This window comes from Euleptes europaea, chromosome 15, assembly GCF_029931775.1.
Source record: "Euleptes europaea isolate rEulEur1 chromosome 15, rEulEur1.hap1, whole genome shotgun sequence".
NCBI lineage: Eukaryota > Metazoa > Chordata > Lepidosauria > Squamata > Sphaerodactylidae > Euleptes > Euleptes europaea.
Genome location: NC_079326.1, coordinates 37,966,435 through 37,983,151, shown reverse-complemented (window position 1 = coordinate 37,983,151; position 16,717 = coordinate 37,966,435). Strand labels below are relative to the sequence as shown.

At 41.6% G+C, this 16,717-nt stretch overlaps 1 protein-coding gene across 1 annotated transcript; it reads right to left on the bottom strand.

Annotated features, from left to right (window-relative positions):
• Window positions 1-1,742: 1,742 nt before the first annotated feature.
• On the bottom strand, window positions 1,743-15,487 carry KLHL41 (kelch like family member 41). The gene is made up of 6 exons (XM_056861277.1): window positions 14,319-15,487; window positions 10,396-10,553; window positions 10,198-10,305; window positions 7,201-7,386; window positions 4,526-4,672; window positions 1,743-1,870 (listed from the first exon to the last, which is right to left on the bottom strand). The coding sequence occupies exons 1-6, from the start codon at window positions 15,432-15,434 to the stop codon at window positions 1,759-1,761; spliced, it is 1,827 nt and encodes a 608-aa protein (XP_056717255.1). The 5' UTR covers window positions 15,435-15,487; the 3' UTR covers window positions 1,743-1,758.
• Window positions 15,488-16,717: the final 1,230 nt, after the last annotated feature.

Below are 16,717 nucleotides of genomic sequence, written 5' to 3'. Positions count from 1 at the left end.
ATAGGAAGCCACTGGATATGCAGCAAAAACATTATTAATTTTTAGGAAACAGTCACCAATTGCAGACTTCTAAGGATAGGTACAAGTAGCAAACAATTATGTAGCCCTAAACTAACTGCATTCATTCCAAGAGCCATGTGACAAAGGTATGATACCATGAACAGTATCACTGGCTCAATATATGTTACATTCAAGATAAGTGGCTTTTACTCAATTGTGATTTAGAACATTGCCATCAATCTCTTCCATTCTGGTGAGCACTCAACAGGCTCACCCCACCAAGTATTATATTAATCTTTCCAAGGGTTGTATTAATGATTGTGGAAAATCTGAAATTATATGGATTTACCCAACAGAAAACAGATCTCAACATGGTTTAACTTGCTCTTAAAGCTACTGTCAAAGATTGTAGGTAGCAGTATTGGTTCTTGGGGGTGGATGGGGGAACAAGAAGACACTGAAGTCCCTTTTTAATAGGACCTGTCAAAATTCCACAAAATGGTGAGCTGGATCCCATGATTCTCTAAGCCGGTCTTCCTGCAAAGAAGAGCCACTTCAGTTAGAAGATTCCTTAGACCAAAGGAAGACTTCAAACTTGAGCCAAAACTAAAAGGTATGGTATAATTATTTTAATAAATGAATTAATAAACTGCTTGGTGGAGTGGTAGGATCACAATATCTACCCCAATGATTGCAAGCTTTTGAGTTTCTCAGGTCTAGAAATGCCTGAGATTTCAGGGTGAACACATTTGATAGTTGAACAACTGATGTCTTAGTGTGTCGCCCACAGCTTTTTAGCTATATGGTAGCAATTTCATTTCCTGGCCTTGCAGAGGCTTTTGCAACTGCGCAGTAAGCCAGATCAATTCTACCCCAGGATCATGGACAGTCGGGTCAAATAACTAAATACTGTGAGGGGGGAAACTATGCCTCCTGTAAGGAGGCGAGTCTGGAGCACTGCCCTCGTGTGGACGCGGGCGGGCGGGCGAGGATGGCCGGAGCCGCGCAGGAGAAGAACACGCTGCTGCACCTCTTCGCTGGGGGTTGAGTGCCTCCCCCGGCGTCCACCCCGCTCTCGAACCCGTTTCTCACCATTCATCCTTTTCCTACCCCCTCCCCATTAATTTCCCCACACACACACGCCCCCTTCATCTTCCAGCCCCTCTTCTTCATTCATCCTCATCCCCCCTCTTATCCATCCATCCTTCTTCTGCCTTTCCTTTTTTTTTTTTTTTAAGATTTTTAAAAATTATTTCTTGAAAAGGGGGGATACAGAAATAAAGAAGGGGAAGGGCCGTGGCTCAGTGGGAGAGCATCTGCTTGGCAAGCAGAAGGTCCCAGGTTCAATCCCCTGCATCTCCAGTTAAAGGGACTAGGCAGGTAGGTGATGAGAAAGACCCCAGCCTGAGACCCTGGGGAGCCACTGCTGGTCTGAGAAGACAGTACTGACTTTGATGGACCGCGGGTCTGATTCAGTAGAAGGCAGCTCCATGTGCATGTGTGAATAACCTCAATTGCACAAACATCAACGGGGTAAGGCTTTAAAAATGTCAATTTTATTCAGTGTTACAGCAGAATTTACTTCAAATTCAAACTGTTAGTAAAAACGTGGGAGGGGTTTGGGTACTCACAGAAGTTAGCAAACCACTTTAAGACAGACCCATTATTTAATAGCATTTTATTACCAATCTCTGTACACAACAAAACCAGAGGACATAAAAAAATCAATCCTTCTATTTAAGCTATCAGCCTTTCAGATTACAGCTTCGTTAGCTTAAACAAATTCAGGCCGATAGAAAGACAAGAGGCTCCAGAAGCGTAGCGGATTTCTTTCAGCATGCCGCACCACTCTTTCTTCTCGTCGTCATATCTGCCGGGGGCAAAAGTTAACATGTTAGAACTGCAAGCACAAAAACCAAACAGAAAGGAGGTAAAGGGAGACCTCAGAATGTCAGAAAAGCAAAGGCACACAGTACCAGAGGTCAACAACAAGGATTCAAAGAAAAAAGAATTTTACAAAAATTGTGTATAAAAATTATGAAAAGTGAAATACAAGAATAATTAAATTTGTGTCATAATATGACAGATAATTCCTCAGTACATTAGTTGATGACGTATTAATATCTTGATTCTGCTGGAAAATTTTGGTTTCAGTAGTTATGGGCCACGTGGACTGATGAAGAAATCGAAACAGGAAATATCAGCCAGCATTCCTGCCTTTATGATTTTGCTGTTTGTAATTTTGCTGTGTGACTTTGTTCATATTTGTTAAGAATCATCGTACTGTGAACGCAATTTTTGATGTGTAACTTTGTTAGCCAAAATGCTCTTTAAATGGGGAAATTAGCGAGCAATCGGAAACTACAATATTTATAAAGCGGGAGCAACCTTTGTATACCAGAGTCGGTATTCTGTGACCTTTAAAATGACGACAGAGACAGTGGAATCCGAATTAAGAGAGTTTATGTTGTTTCAAGCATTCAGTGGTGCAACACAAACCATGCAGAGAATCTAAGAAATAAAAGGTAGTAGAATAAGCACAGATGCCAACGTGGCAGGAGATCGTTGATGGGGTAATACTACACCTTTTCTAGATGAGGAGTTGTCCAAGTTCCCGTAGACTAAGACAGCAGAAAATAGAGAAGGCGAGGGCAAGGGGTTCCCATGGGCTCGGCCAGTGAGGTGGGAGGGAGCGTGGTCAGGCTGCGCAAAACCTTAACCAACAGAGTAACGGCAAAGATGCCAGGAAAGACCTAAGGTAACATTATCGGCTGTGGGCACGCCAGATATACTGTTTTTCTGGGGGCGGGATGATAGGATTACCCCTTCCAGATTCCCAGGTGACAAAAGACCTTAATGGTTGGCTGCCGGGGTGTGTACATTGGAATTTGGAAATCTATTCTTATTCCAGTGGCTTGTGCAACCCGGGAGGAACCGGGAGATCCTTGCTGATGGGCTTAACGATCCTAAACAAAAGGTGCGATCATAATAATGTCTAGAGATTGCGATCTCGCATAGCTGGCAAGCGAGTCATCGTTATCTCAATGTCTCTGAATGGCTTAGCTTAAGCCGTTCAATGTTGCAATGGAGGGGAAATGCAGATGCAGGCTACGTGCTTGTACGCTTTTGCTGGAACGGAGGTGACCAGAAACATGGCGTGTCTCAGGCTCTCTGGAGGTTGCTCTGGCCTCGGTCTCTCAGCTGCTGGCTGCTCAGTATGCACAGGAGCGGTCATGTCAGTTTCACTGGCGTGCGCGCTAGCCTTCCCTGTAGCGTTAACGGCAGGCGCACGGCTGGAACAGAGCGCACACGTAGACTGTTTGCGGGTGCCATAACCAGTCCGGGAGATGGACGACCCATATGCTTACAACTCTGTAAATAGTTGTTAAGTATTTTCACACATTAGATACTGATGTACTGAGGAAACTGTCATATTGTGACACAAATTTAATTATTCTTGTATTTCACTTTTCATAATTTTTATACACAATTTTTGTAAAATTCTTTTTCTTTGAATCCTTGTTGTTGACCTCTGGTACCTTTGCTTTTCTGAGATCTGCAAGCACAGCGACTATCTCTCCCCCCCCCACCCGTTACTTTTAGAACCACACTAATCATCTGATGGTTCAAGGAGCTCAACGTTTCTACCCTAGTATTCTGCTTTACATTAATATCGAGATAAGTGGTAAACGAATAACCTAAACTATAACTACACATTACAGAGTACACAAGACTGCTGCCTAAAACTGCATTACTGCGCAGACTTCTCCCCATGTGACATATTGCACAATTTATCTAACAATATGGCATTGTGTGCTTTCCCAGCAAAGAAATATACAACACTGAGATATCATGACACAGGGTGATACATTTTTTGGTGACAACATGAAGGTCTTCTACACTGTTCCACCCTCAGCTGTCTTCAAATGCATAGCCTCAGTTCCTTTATTACTGTCTTCTTTTTGCAGTACTGTTAAAACTTAGGCAATCAAAATGGCTTGAAGCCCTCAAGGAACCTGGCCTGCTTGTTAGTAAAGACATACATTGTGTACAATAAGTTGTCAGTCAGATTGATGATGCCAAGATATTGCAATTAAGTGGCTCTCTGAAATATAGAATGTAAAAGTAACGTACACTAAGGTTCTGCAGACTGAGCATGCTTCTTGTCATGGACTAAAACAAGAAGTTCCCAAACGTTTTGAGTCACGGAGAACTTTTCAGAAGAGAAATTAGTCACAGAGCACTAATTTTCACTTAGCACCTATATACTAAACCGAATGACAGTAGTAATTTTCTTTCCAATCTCTTCACGGAGCACTAGGAGATGGTTCGCGGAGCACCAAGTGCTCCTTGGAGCACAGTTTGGGAACCTCTGGACTAGAAGATGTTGGGTTGGATTCCACCCAGCACTTTTGCTAATGGGAGTAGTGGTGGCAATATTTATGGCCAATTCTTGCCTCTTGTTGGAAACCTCCAAGTTACCCCTCTTGGTTAGCAAAAAAAAAGTAATATGCAGAGAACTTACTTCCAGATATCTGTAACCTCACTTGGCGCAAATTCCTTAGATTCCAGTTGAACCATAGCAAAACCACCAATAGCGTACAAGGACCCAGCCAGATCAACTAAATTGATAGAGCTTCTCTCCTGTGGGAACTCTGGCATCACTTCCCATCTGTAATTTAACAAACATCATGTTCAGTTTAAAACTGTGACCTTAGTTGTTTTTCTGGGCTGATGTACCAAAAAGTCATATCTAACTTTAACTAAATCTAGGAGATGCTGTGAAAATTGTGGTCTGATCTATATGGTTGTTGGCAATGCCTAGCCAACAACTTATACAATTTAGTTCACGGAAACATCATGGACATTGCTAATCACATTTCAGAATTCCACCCATTAACACTATTTATAGGGAAGATAATATATTTTTATTTTTGCAAAACATATTGGCAGCCACTAGATTCCCACTTCAGGCTGTCAAAGACTTTATACATTTTGAAGTGGAAGCCTGGAATGGTAAAATCGGGGTGCATTAATCATAAATACACTTTCTCAAAGAAGAATGAAGTATTTTAGACAGCACCCCCATGTTACACTCATAAGAACAGAGACAAATTATCAGCTACATGGCTGGAAAATGTTGTTTTTCTTTGTTGTTGGCATTGAATAATAAAAATTTAAAATATGGCATTTAGTTGTTATAAAATACGTGGAGACGGTTTAGTAAACAGCTAACAAATATTATTGAGGTCAAAGCATCTTAGGCTTCAACTATTGTAATTCTGAAAATTTTAAAAGTAATCCTATTTTGTGTATATACATTAAATTAAAGGGAAATGTTTTTATACTAGAATTCCAGTATTCTACTGATGTGTTGAATACTCAGGATCCCATAACGGTTAAAGCACAATTGATCCTCAGTATTTATAAATGAACCTAAACGGTGTCATTCCAGACCAAATTAAGTTCAGCATCTTTACAAGAATCCCAGAGACCAACTTTTGTGTTAGATTGCTGAAAAAACAAGTAGCTAAAACAAAATAAGTAAGAACAAAATAAGGGACAACAGAAAAGTATGAAAGCTACATCTCCCGTTTCTACCAAGATAGCTATAGTTCCAAAGAACGGAAACAAACTCTTTATTTTGAGTGTCATTTGCTTCATAATAGGAAATGAATTTTTGCTGCAGTTCTAGACACAGCTCGCCCTCATCCAGCAAAGACAATGCATGTTCAGAAGCAAGATTCTATGTTCATCTCCTGCTTGATCCATTATCACATAGCACAGGATAGACACATAATGCTATGTGTAAGTGTGAAAGACCTGTCCAAGCCTGGCAGATCCTTGTCAGCAGGGAGCATCACATGCCTTTCCTCAGACCTCAGACGAAGAGGTGCTTTCATTAACCCTTATTCTCCACCTCTCTCCTGACCCTACTCCCTTCAACCTGAGGAGCAAATGCTGGCCTGTCCTCCACAGCTGATTTCCTGTTTCCTTATGAAGGGCCTGGCCCACCATGAGGCCAAGCCCCTTCGGTGGCTCCATCCTTCTGGAATTCCCATGAGATCTGAGCAGTTCCTGCAGGAAGCTGCTGCCTCCCCTGCATCTCAGCTACGACTCATCCCCTCATCACCCCCACTCATGGCTCAAGGCTGCTGCCCAGCAGGTTATCAGGAACTGGGCTATTAAAAGGCCAGTCACTGCCAACCAGCTGGCCAGCAGGCATTGCCTTGAAGGCACCACATGTTGCTGCCTTGATGAGTGGATGCCGAGAGTGGCTTCTTGGATCGCCTTGGAATCAGGGAGCTCTAGGGTTCATCAGATCCCTGAGAAGATGCTTGTTGGCATAATCTTATGTATCCAGCGCTTAAGGTTGTACGCTCAATTTCCAATGACAACCATCACCAATGACAACCATTCAAACACTAGATCCAAGCTCTAATTAATCTTGATGAGTTCAGATTTGCCACCCCTTCAAACAGATGGGTTCCTAGGTGCCCACGCTTATGAAGTCCCACTGATTTCAGTTGAGCTTTTTTGGAAACTCAACTGTGGATAATACGTGTATGAGCCAACATGGTGTAGTGGTTAAGAACGGTGACTTGGAGCGGTGGACTCTGATCTGGAGAACCAGGTTTGATTCCCCACTCCTCCACGTGAGTGGCAAACGCTAATCTGGTGGAATGGATTTGTTTCCTCACTCCTCCACATGAAGCCAGCTGGGTGACCTTGGGCTAGTCACAGCTCTTAGAGCTCTCTCAGCCCCACCTACCTCATAGGGTATCTGTTGTGTGGAGGGGAAGGGAAGGTGATTGTAAGCCAGTTTGATTCTTCCTTAAGTGGTAGAGAAAGTCGGCATATAAAAACCAACTATTCTCCTATTATTAAAGAGCTAATGTTAAAAAAATTCAAAATATTTGTTTTAAATAAAACCACTGAAGAGTCAGGTTCCGGGACAAACAAACGTTAGAAGCCTAATGAATTATATATCAAGAAAATCTGCAACAAGACACCCGGATTCAGTAGGTGTAATAAAAGCAATCCTTCCAAACATTAAATGCTTTTGAGTCCAACTGATTTAATTAACACTCTCATTTGAATCAACAACTGCTTAACAAAAATATCTATACGTAATGGAACAAAATCAGGCAGTATAACATACATAAAACCATAAGGAACAAAAATGAATAATGTGCTCACTTGTTAGTGGTGAGATCGAATGCTTCAACAGAAGCAGAGAGGCCTTCTTCGGTAACGCCACCTGCAATCACAATTTTACCTTTATGGACAGCAATACCAAACATAGAGCGAGCCACTTTCATGGGCGGGAGGTCACGCCAGTCTCCCCTCTTCGAATTGTACACAAATACTCTGTTAGTGCATTTCCTGTGGGATGGAAGAACAAATATTATGAATAGCTTTCAAATATCACAAGTCAAGCAATGAAAAAAACAAAGCTCAAACAACATGTTGAAAGGCATTTTTAGATTACCAAAACCTTTCAGACTAGGAAAATATTTCCAATAGAAAAAACACCTAATCATGGAACGTCACAAGCAGGAGAAAACTTCCATATGTATACAAAACAATTTCCGAGCAATGCCATCTTGTTGATTTGGAGGTTTATAGAAAAACTTTTACCAACGCCTTTTATTTTCTAAACCTCTCTTGCAATCTTTTCCCTGTAGATGTTACCATCCTTGGAATTCTTCGTCAGTCAGCACTCTTCTAAACAGAATTAAAGGTAAAATGTGCAGTTGAGTCACAACTGACTCATGGTGACTCCATGAAGTTCCACCTCATGAGGTTTTCAAGGCAAGAGATGAGCAGAGGTGGTTTGCCATGCTTCTACACCCATTGACTTCAATGCACTTATACAGCTTTAACTCTGCTTAGGATGGCACTGTTAATTTACATATAAATGTTGGTGATTGTTGTTCAACCTACTTGAATACAGCACTGTTTAATTGTTTTTTAGATATCTATAAAACTGACAGGAAGAAAGTAGATTCCTTTGAAATGTGGAGGAGAGTTTTATGGATACCGTTGACCGCCAAAAACACAGATCAGTGGGTCCTAGATCAAATTAAGCCTGAACTGTCTCTAGAAGCTGAAATGACTAAACTGAGGCTGTCATGCTTTGGTCACGTTATGAGAAGAGAAGAGTCACTGGAAAAAACAAATCACGATTGGCAGTCGTGTTAGTCTGTCTGTAGCAGTGGAAAAGAGCAAGAGTCCAGTAGCACTTTAAAGACTAACAAAATTTCTGGTAGTGTATGAGTTTTCATGAGTCACAGCTCACTTCTTCAGAAAAGACAATAATATTAGGAAAAGTCAAAGGGAGCAGGAAAAGAGGAAGACCCAACAAGAGATGGATCGACTCTATAAAGGAAGCCACAGCCCTCAGTTTGCATACCTGAGCAAGGCTGTTAAGGATAGGACGTTTTGAAGGGCATTGATTAATAGGGTTGCCATGAGTCGGAAATGACTTGACAGCACTTCACCACACCCATCTATATTTTTCTTTAAGGCTGTACTTTATTAAATATAATGAAAACCTGGAAACCAACATAAAATGTTTAAAATGTTAGGATCCACTGGATTTTATGTGCCATTAACACAACAAAAAGCATGACAGAGAACCACAGTCAAAGTCAGAATTTCACATGTATCAAAGCTGCTCGATTCAACCATCAGTTTCCCCAGCTACGTAGGCTAAGACCTGACCTTCAAAATGCATCTAGTAGAGCATCTTGAAAGTGGTGGGTAGATACCACACCAGTCAGGAGTGATGGCAAAGGCCAGGTCATCTAATTGGTTTGGTTCAAAATAAGGCAGCTCCTTATATTAATAATCACAGAGGAATAATTGAGAAATCTGTAGCTCCATAAAGGCCTAAGCTGTACTGAAAGCTTTGTCTTGCTACTTTTTTATGCCATTTTATCAGAAATTCTTCCCATAGAGAAGTCCAAGATTTTCATCCAGTATGCAAAACAGAAATTTGGAGTGCTGGAAATTTCGGGGTGCCAAATTTTCTTTCTTCTTTCTCTGGTTATAATGCAAATGAAGATAATTCAAACTAAGATGGTATGAATGACTTGGCTGTACACAACTACTTTTGTGTGATATCCTGGTGAACATGCCTTATTGTGTGACTCACGCCAAGACTGCTGAAGATTCTAAGATGTTCCTTGGCCTAATATTGCAGAATTAGTGGAAAGTATTTAGCATAAAGAACAATAGCACAGAAGGGGGGGGGAAGAAAACCACATCTTGTTGATAGAGCAAAGTTTATCAGCTGTTCTCACCTGGGACCTGCCTAACAGGAAAGAAGACTCTCCCAAGGTGCCAAATTCTATGCCAAAAAGTAGACTCCAAAGCAGACTTCTAAATTAGGAAATGTATTATTGAAATTATTATAGGGCTCTTAAATTGCTGCAGAAGCATAAAAAGCAAAGTCAAATCCTATTTTTTATTCATATATTCCATACCTTAAACTCTTCATTTTCTTTATCTATGCTTTACAGAAAGATTTATTTATAAAAGCCATACACCTTGAACATGCGTTTTCCATGAATATGATGTTTGCTTTCCGTCTTTGAAGTGAAGCACAGTCCGTGAAAACACTGACGTTAACCACCCAGTATATTTAACCAATACAAAAACCACTGGGCTTATTTCACTGAGCTGCAAGTGTCCAGCCAAGTTGCCTGTATGTGGTTTCCCCCCCGCCTTCTGTGCTGTTGTTCTTTATGCCAAACGCTTCCCACTAATCCTGCAATATTAGGCCAAGGATCATCTTACAATCTTCAAAGGGTTTGGCATGAGCCACACAATAAGAACATGTTCAACACCAGGATATCACACAAAAGTAGTTGTGTGCGGCCAAAATAAATTCTGGAAAATTCTAAAGTTATGGGAGCATTTTCCTTCTCCATGAGCCAACACTGGATCAGTATGCATCGATCTATTAATAATGGTGAGGGGATTGAGACCGAACCACAGGATCCTTTTCAGCCCTTTTCCTCTTTGCTGCAGATTCCTCCTTCTGGCATTAAGCACAGCGATGGCTTAAACTGGTACCAGCTTTAGCCGTGGCTAACATTAACTAGGATTTTGAAATTGGGCCAGAAACGCAAGTATTTACAGTGATTTCTCTCCCCCCCCCCCCGTCTGCCGGAACTTGCACATACTCACTTATCATCAGTCTTTCCTCCAAGACAATATATTACTCCATTATGTGAAGCTGTAGCATGACCGTACACTTTGAGCGGGAGTTTTTTGACCTCGTTCCATTTGAGTGACCTAGAATGGAAGAGGACATTGGTAAGGCATTTCCGTTTAACTGAAAAAACGAATTAAAAGTCTCAATACGCGTGGCATTAGGCAACGTACGTGGGATCATAGCATAAAACCGAATCCAGGGACTCTTCGGTTTGGAGATCCTTGCCTGCAATTACAAATATTTTGTTCTCTGATTCTCCCAGTCCGAAAAGGCATCTAGCAGACGGCAGCGGAGGAAGACCAGCCCACTCGGCAGAGATGGTATCCAGCTTTTTTCAAAATTCAGAAGTAGTAAGGAAAAAAATACATAATAGAAAATGGTACACAGTAAAAACAAAACAACCCCCCACTCCATAACATCGTTTTCTAAAGTTTTAAAATTTAAAACCTTTTCACATATGACTTAGAAATGAAACCAGCCCCCCCTCCCAATTACTATACTTGTTGAACACATATGAAGCGGACTTACTGAATCAGACCCGTGGTCCATCAAAGTCATGTTGTATACTCTGACTGGCAGCGGCTCTCCAGGGTCTCAGGCAGAGGTCTTTCACATCACCTCCTTGCCTAGTCCCTTTAACTGGAGATGCCAGGAATTGAACCTGGGACCTTCTGCATACCAAGCAGATGCTCTACAGCTGAGCCACAGCCCCTCCCCAAAATACAATTTATCCACTTCTCCCCCATAGCAATATGCCATCTTGGGTTCTCAGGAGCTAAAGAGATACTTAACCAACACATGAAACAGCCTTATGCTGACTCAGACCCTTGGTCCATTGAAGTCAGTATTGTCTACTCAGACCAGCAGCGGCTCTCCAGGGTCTCAGGCAGAGGTCTTTCACATCACCTCCTTACCTAGTCCCTTTAACTGGAGATGCCGGGGATTGAACCTGGGACCTTCTGCATGCCCAGCAGATGCTCTACCACTGAGCTATGTCTGCTTAGATAATTGCTGCTCTATACAGAGCACATTATTAGCTGGAACATAGCAACTCCCTCCTAAAGGAGTAGGTTCGTAGCTTGGTGGTTCTCCTGGACTTGAGCCTTCTGTTGGACAAACAGGTGGCAGCAGTGGTTGGGGGGGGGGCTTTGTACCAGGTTTGGCTGGAGAACCAGCTGTTGCCCTTCCTGGGTGGGAAAGCTCTTATCACTGTGCTACATGCCCTGGTAACACCTAGATTAGATTACTGCAATGCACTCTACATGGGGCTGCCCTTGAAGGCTGTCCGGAAATGACAGTTGGTGCAGAAAATACTGCAGCCAGAGTGTTGACTGGAGTGCGTTGTTGGGACTATACCACTTCAATTTTGTACCATTTAAAGTGGCTCCCAATTTGCTTCTGAGCTCAAGTCAAGATGCTGGTGTTGACCTTTAAAGCCCTGTACAGCTTGGGGTCAACATATTTAAGGACCACCTTCTTCCATATGAACCTACCTGTTCACTCTGGTCATCTTCATAGGCCCTGCTTCAAGTGCCCTTGCTGTCTGAGGCTACACGGGTGGCAACCTGAGAAAGGGCCTTCTCAGTAATGGTGCCAAAACTCTGAAACTCCCTCCCCAGGGAGATTAATCTGTCTTCCTCTATTGGCATCTTCCACCAGCGGGAAGCCTTTTTCCGTTTCGTTTGACATACTCCCAGTAACTGTAATTGGCCCTCCTCTCTTTTGTTGTTGTTATTGTATGTTTATGTGTGTATATGTTTTTATTGTATTATTTTATAATTTTAAATTCTGCTTTAATGTTCAGGTATTTTAATGTTCACTGTCTTGGGGATGCTAATCAGGTGGAAAGGCAGCATGAAAATGTTTTAAATAAGTAAATTTGCCACTACATCGACAGACATTTCCTTCCTTACTACCATTGTTTGTTCAAACTTCACCCTCCAGTAGCAGTTTCCAGTTTCACTTCCCCTAAGTTTCACTTGCTCAGGTGTGTCACAGAAGTGGTAAACCTGTGTTCAAATGTTGCCATTTCAGACTCGGCTGAGACAACCGGGAGGGTGAGGGGAACAGGCTTTTCACAAAACATTGTGACCGCAACAGCAACAAAATAGACCCTCTGTTTTGACAATTTGGGATGGGGCACATAAACAGGAATGTAAATGTTTACTTCCTTTAAAAAAGCAAATAGCCAATTTAAAAGGAGACAATCCATACAATGACCCATGCTCTGCTCTTGGGAAGCATTTTGCCAAGAAGAAAGTGAGAGGTTATAATTTGGCAGCCAAAAAGGAGAACTGCTCTTTTAGGGGAAAAAACACACCCACCCCAAATGTCACCTTTTGCTGTGGGAAATAAACTCCAACATGTTAGCCCTAGTTCAGACATGATTGACTGTTCCCACAAAGAAAAGCACAATTTCTGTACATAGAAAGTAAATATATCAGATAGAAGGCTAACCTTGCAAACTGAATCACTGCAGTTCAGGCACAGGTTTCAGTCTCTCATCTAGTGCATTTTAAACTCACCTTCCAAGAACCTCAAGATAACATACTTCAACGATAAATTTAAGTGACAATTAGCCTTAAGAAAACTACCTGTATGTTTGGTTGAGATATAATTGATGTTTGTGGAGCAGGCCCAAGAAAAATCATATTTAGTACTGTTGCAATAACATGTTTTGAGCCATGGATGAACAGGTCACAAATTATAACCAGTGCCATGTGTACTAAAAGTCAAAATCTGATATCAACACAAACCACATTTTGAGCCAAGACTGAATTTTATTACCGCTATCCATAATGCAGATTTGGAAAGTGTGCATATATTTGTCGGAAGATTACACAACTGGGTTTTTTTGCTTCTGTTGTAGGAAATAAAAATATGGCCAAAGCCATATAGGGGAATCTGTAGTTATTGCAGTAGTCCTTATGAGCATAAATTCTGTAGCTGTTTTATTTCCTGTTACAGGTGTGGCCCTTTTATTTATTTCTGCTTCTGTTGTACAATACCCAGAAATATTTAGATTACATTATAGGAATTTTATACTCTACTACTATCTGTAGCTTCTTAGTTCTGAGCTACAACTCCTGAATGGGGAATTTTTTTCACATGTTGTCATGAACTTAATTAAGAACAGTGTGCTTCTTTCTTCGTTGCTACTGCTTTCTTAGAAGTTACACGTATAATGTTTCCATAGCTCAATGGTAAGGGTTGTCCAGTGTTATGAAATCTAGTCAACAGCAGAGGAGTCAGATCATCATGAGCAAAGGAATGTTCACGCAGATATATTTCCTCTGCTAAAATGAATGGGGAGTCCTTATGGATGAAAAAGCTCTATGTGTATGGAGCAGAACTCTGGTGCCCACAAGAAAACAGTGGATCTGGACATTAAACTGTTTTTGGTGGGGCAGGGGGAATATAAGAACAGCTAAATCTATATTAAAAATATACTTTGTATTGTAGGAGGTTCCTGGTACAAAGGCTTGTTATAAAACTGATAGTTTAACTTTCCTAACACATTAGTTTCATAGGCTGATACACTATATTTGAAGCATAATAGATGTGGTTTGCAGAAAAAAAATTCTAAAGACTGAGGAATATGGTAGCAGCGGTATACCGAAGATCAACACTAAAGCTTGGAGCATTTCTGTGGATGGATTTCCACCTACGGCGCTTCACTTTCTTGCTTACCTGAGAGCAGCGTTTTGGTATGGTGGCAGATTTGGGGCTGTGGTAGAAGGTAAGAAAGTCACAGCCTACAGATGGAAATCTTTCTGTCCACAGAAATGCTCCAGTGGATCCAAGCCATAGAGTGGTATCCAACAAATTGTGAGTGGGGCTTTGCTCACAAAACTTTTCCCCATTTCCCCTCCTACTGCAGTCCCCCCCACAATTGCAGTTGCAGGAAAACTGTGGGCAACTACTGTGGGAGGAAGAAAATCGGCTAAAATGGCCCTTCCTGTTTCCACTGGTGGAAGTGCCTATCTGCTAGCAAGAAAGAAGTGTTAGATACACCCCCTTTTTCAAGCACACAGATCTAAGAACTTAACTTGCGATTACCATACTGAAATAACCAGACAAAGGAGATTTATACCTGAAAAAAGTACGACTGGAAAGGCTGTTCCTTGTTCTCTTCGTCTACGTAGAGCCCTCCCACCGCATAGATCTGCTTCTGTTTAGTGACTATGCTGGAATGATTTCTGGGAATCTGTTCCGACAGAGCTGCCAGGTAACATTCATTCTCTGTGGGATCATAAGCCACTGAAGCGGTATCGTTAATAAGAAGAATGAGGTCTTTGACAAACATTCCATGCCTGGGAATATCATTTAGGTAGCCCGGGAGCAAGTCTTCATCGCCAATGTCACCATTAACCTCTCCCTCTCCTTTGGCTGACTTGCCCACATTTTTAGAAGGCTCAGGCAGTTTCCCTGCAAAGGCGTCTTTGATAACCTTGATTTTCTTTGAAAGATCAGGGTTGCCTTTGATTATATCATCCTTTTCAACGTGCTCCTTGAAATATTTCTCCTCCATTAAGCGAAAGCGGATGCAGTCAAACACTTCCACGAGACTCTTCATCCGGTCCTCTTTGTCCGTCCGAACCCACCTCATGACAGCTTCAAAAATCACTTCTTCCTTTTCAATATTCAAGCTGTCTGGAGAAATAATGGAGATGAGTTCGTGGGGGGCGAGCTGCATGAAGTCCTCTTCTTTGCAAATCTGCACAAAATGATCCGACACGTAATCGCGGGCAGCCAGCGCGAGTCTTGGGCAATCGAGCAGAAGTCCTAATCTAAGGATGGCCAGGCAGTTACCAACAGCAAGTCTCTTCTGAAGGTAAGACACGCACACAGTGAAAACCGAAGGAATCTGAAAGCGGCTTGCCAGTGCAAAAATATCTTGGACATTCGAATCATTGAGGTCAATGCTAGCAGAGTACAGGTACTTAACAATCATATCCAGGATGACAGGGTCAACATTGTCTAGAACTACCTCTTTCTTTTTCTCCTCGCTTTCCTCAGACAAGAAGTACTCACGGAAATAAGGGCTACAGGCTGACAGAATCAGTCTATGACAAGGGAGACTTTTATCCCCAGCTTTAAGGGAACAATCAATGAACTTTTTCTCTTCCAAAAGTTCCCTGAGGCCATCCTGAAGCAGAGTGGACTGATAAAGCTGAAGTTCTTCCGTAAGTTCTCTTTGGGGATCCATTTTGTTGAATGTTTGGGCAGGGAGGTAGCAGTTAAAGCCCTCTTGTCAGTACCTAGGTCTGCCTGAAAAAGGCAGATCAGTGCGCTCTGCCCAGCATGAAGCCCTCGGTAATTTAATCTTGTCAGCTAAATATAGGTACAGACTTTCACAAGCTGGAATGTAGGATGGATGGTGTGGAAAGAAGAGTGGAACTTGCAGCTGTCATGGGCTGAAAGAAGCAACTGTTGCTTTTAGTCACTAGGGAATCAGTTTGACTTGGTTACACACACTGAATCATAGAGATTACTTGAAAAGTATAGTTAGCACCCAGAGCAAGGGTGGCAGGATTTGGTCCCAAGGTAATTACTATGATTATAATATATTCACATTACTTAATAATCTCAAATATTGTTTCAAAAGACAGAGGTCCATAGGTGGAACTATGACAGCCATTCACTGAAACCTTTTAAAAAGTGATAGTTGCACAGAAATTGGGCCAATGTCAATGCCTATGGGAAACAAATTCCCATGAAACATCTGCTAGGTGATTGTAGAAGAGTGTAGAAAGTTACTTTGGACTATTTACAAACTCAACCATTAGACAATTAAAAATGTCCACCTATTTTAAAATAAAAACAGGCTTCAGTTCGAACATTTTTTTTTTACAGTGTCAATGATCCAATGTACCCCTAATATGTGGGTTGGATGTTCATGCGCAGGCAGGCTGGGTGCACATTTCTCATCATTTAAATGAGATCTTCAAAGATCTTCATGGATGGTAGGCTGGGGGGAAGCTGCTTGAGCCAAAAAAGGCGACGAAACACATCAGTATTGTGCTAGAGCACAGCTAACAGGTACAATCTTGCTCCCACTGTAATCAATAAAAAGTTCTAATTTTGCTGTGAATCTGGATGGCACTGACAATTCACTGAAACTCCCCTTTATACATTCAACATAAGAGAAATTTTAGCATATGTTTAGGAAAGTAAATGGGATCTTTTCAGGGTACACTCAAAAGATCAGCTGCTAGAACAACAGCTGGATGGAGAGGTCACTTGACATTTTTCCAATTATAGAAATTGTGCACCAGGTCTTATCTCACTTGAAAATACAGCAGCTGCTTCTTTCAAACAATAAATGACATTTAATTTTGCATGCCACGCTCTAGTTTAAAGGTCTCACGTGATTAAAAAGTGATGTTGTGACTTCTCTTTCTCCCCATTTGTGAACAGTTTTCATAAAAAAACAAAACTCTGCTGGAAATGTTAAATGAATTATAGTGCTTAGAAAAGTTTTTTATATAT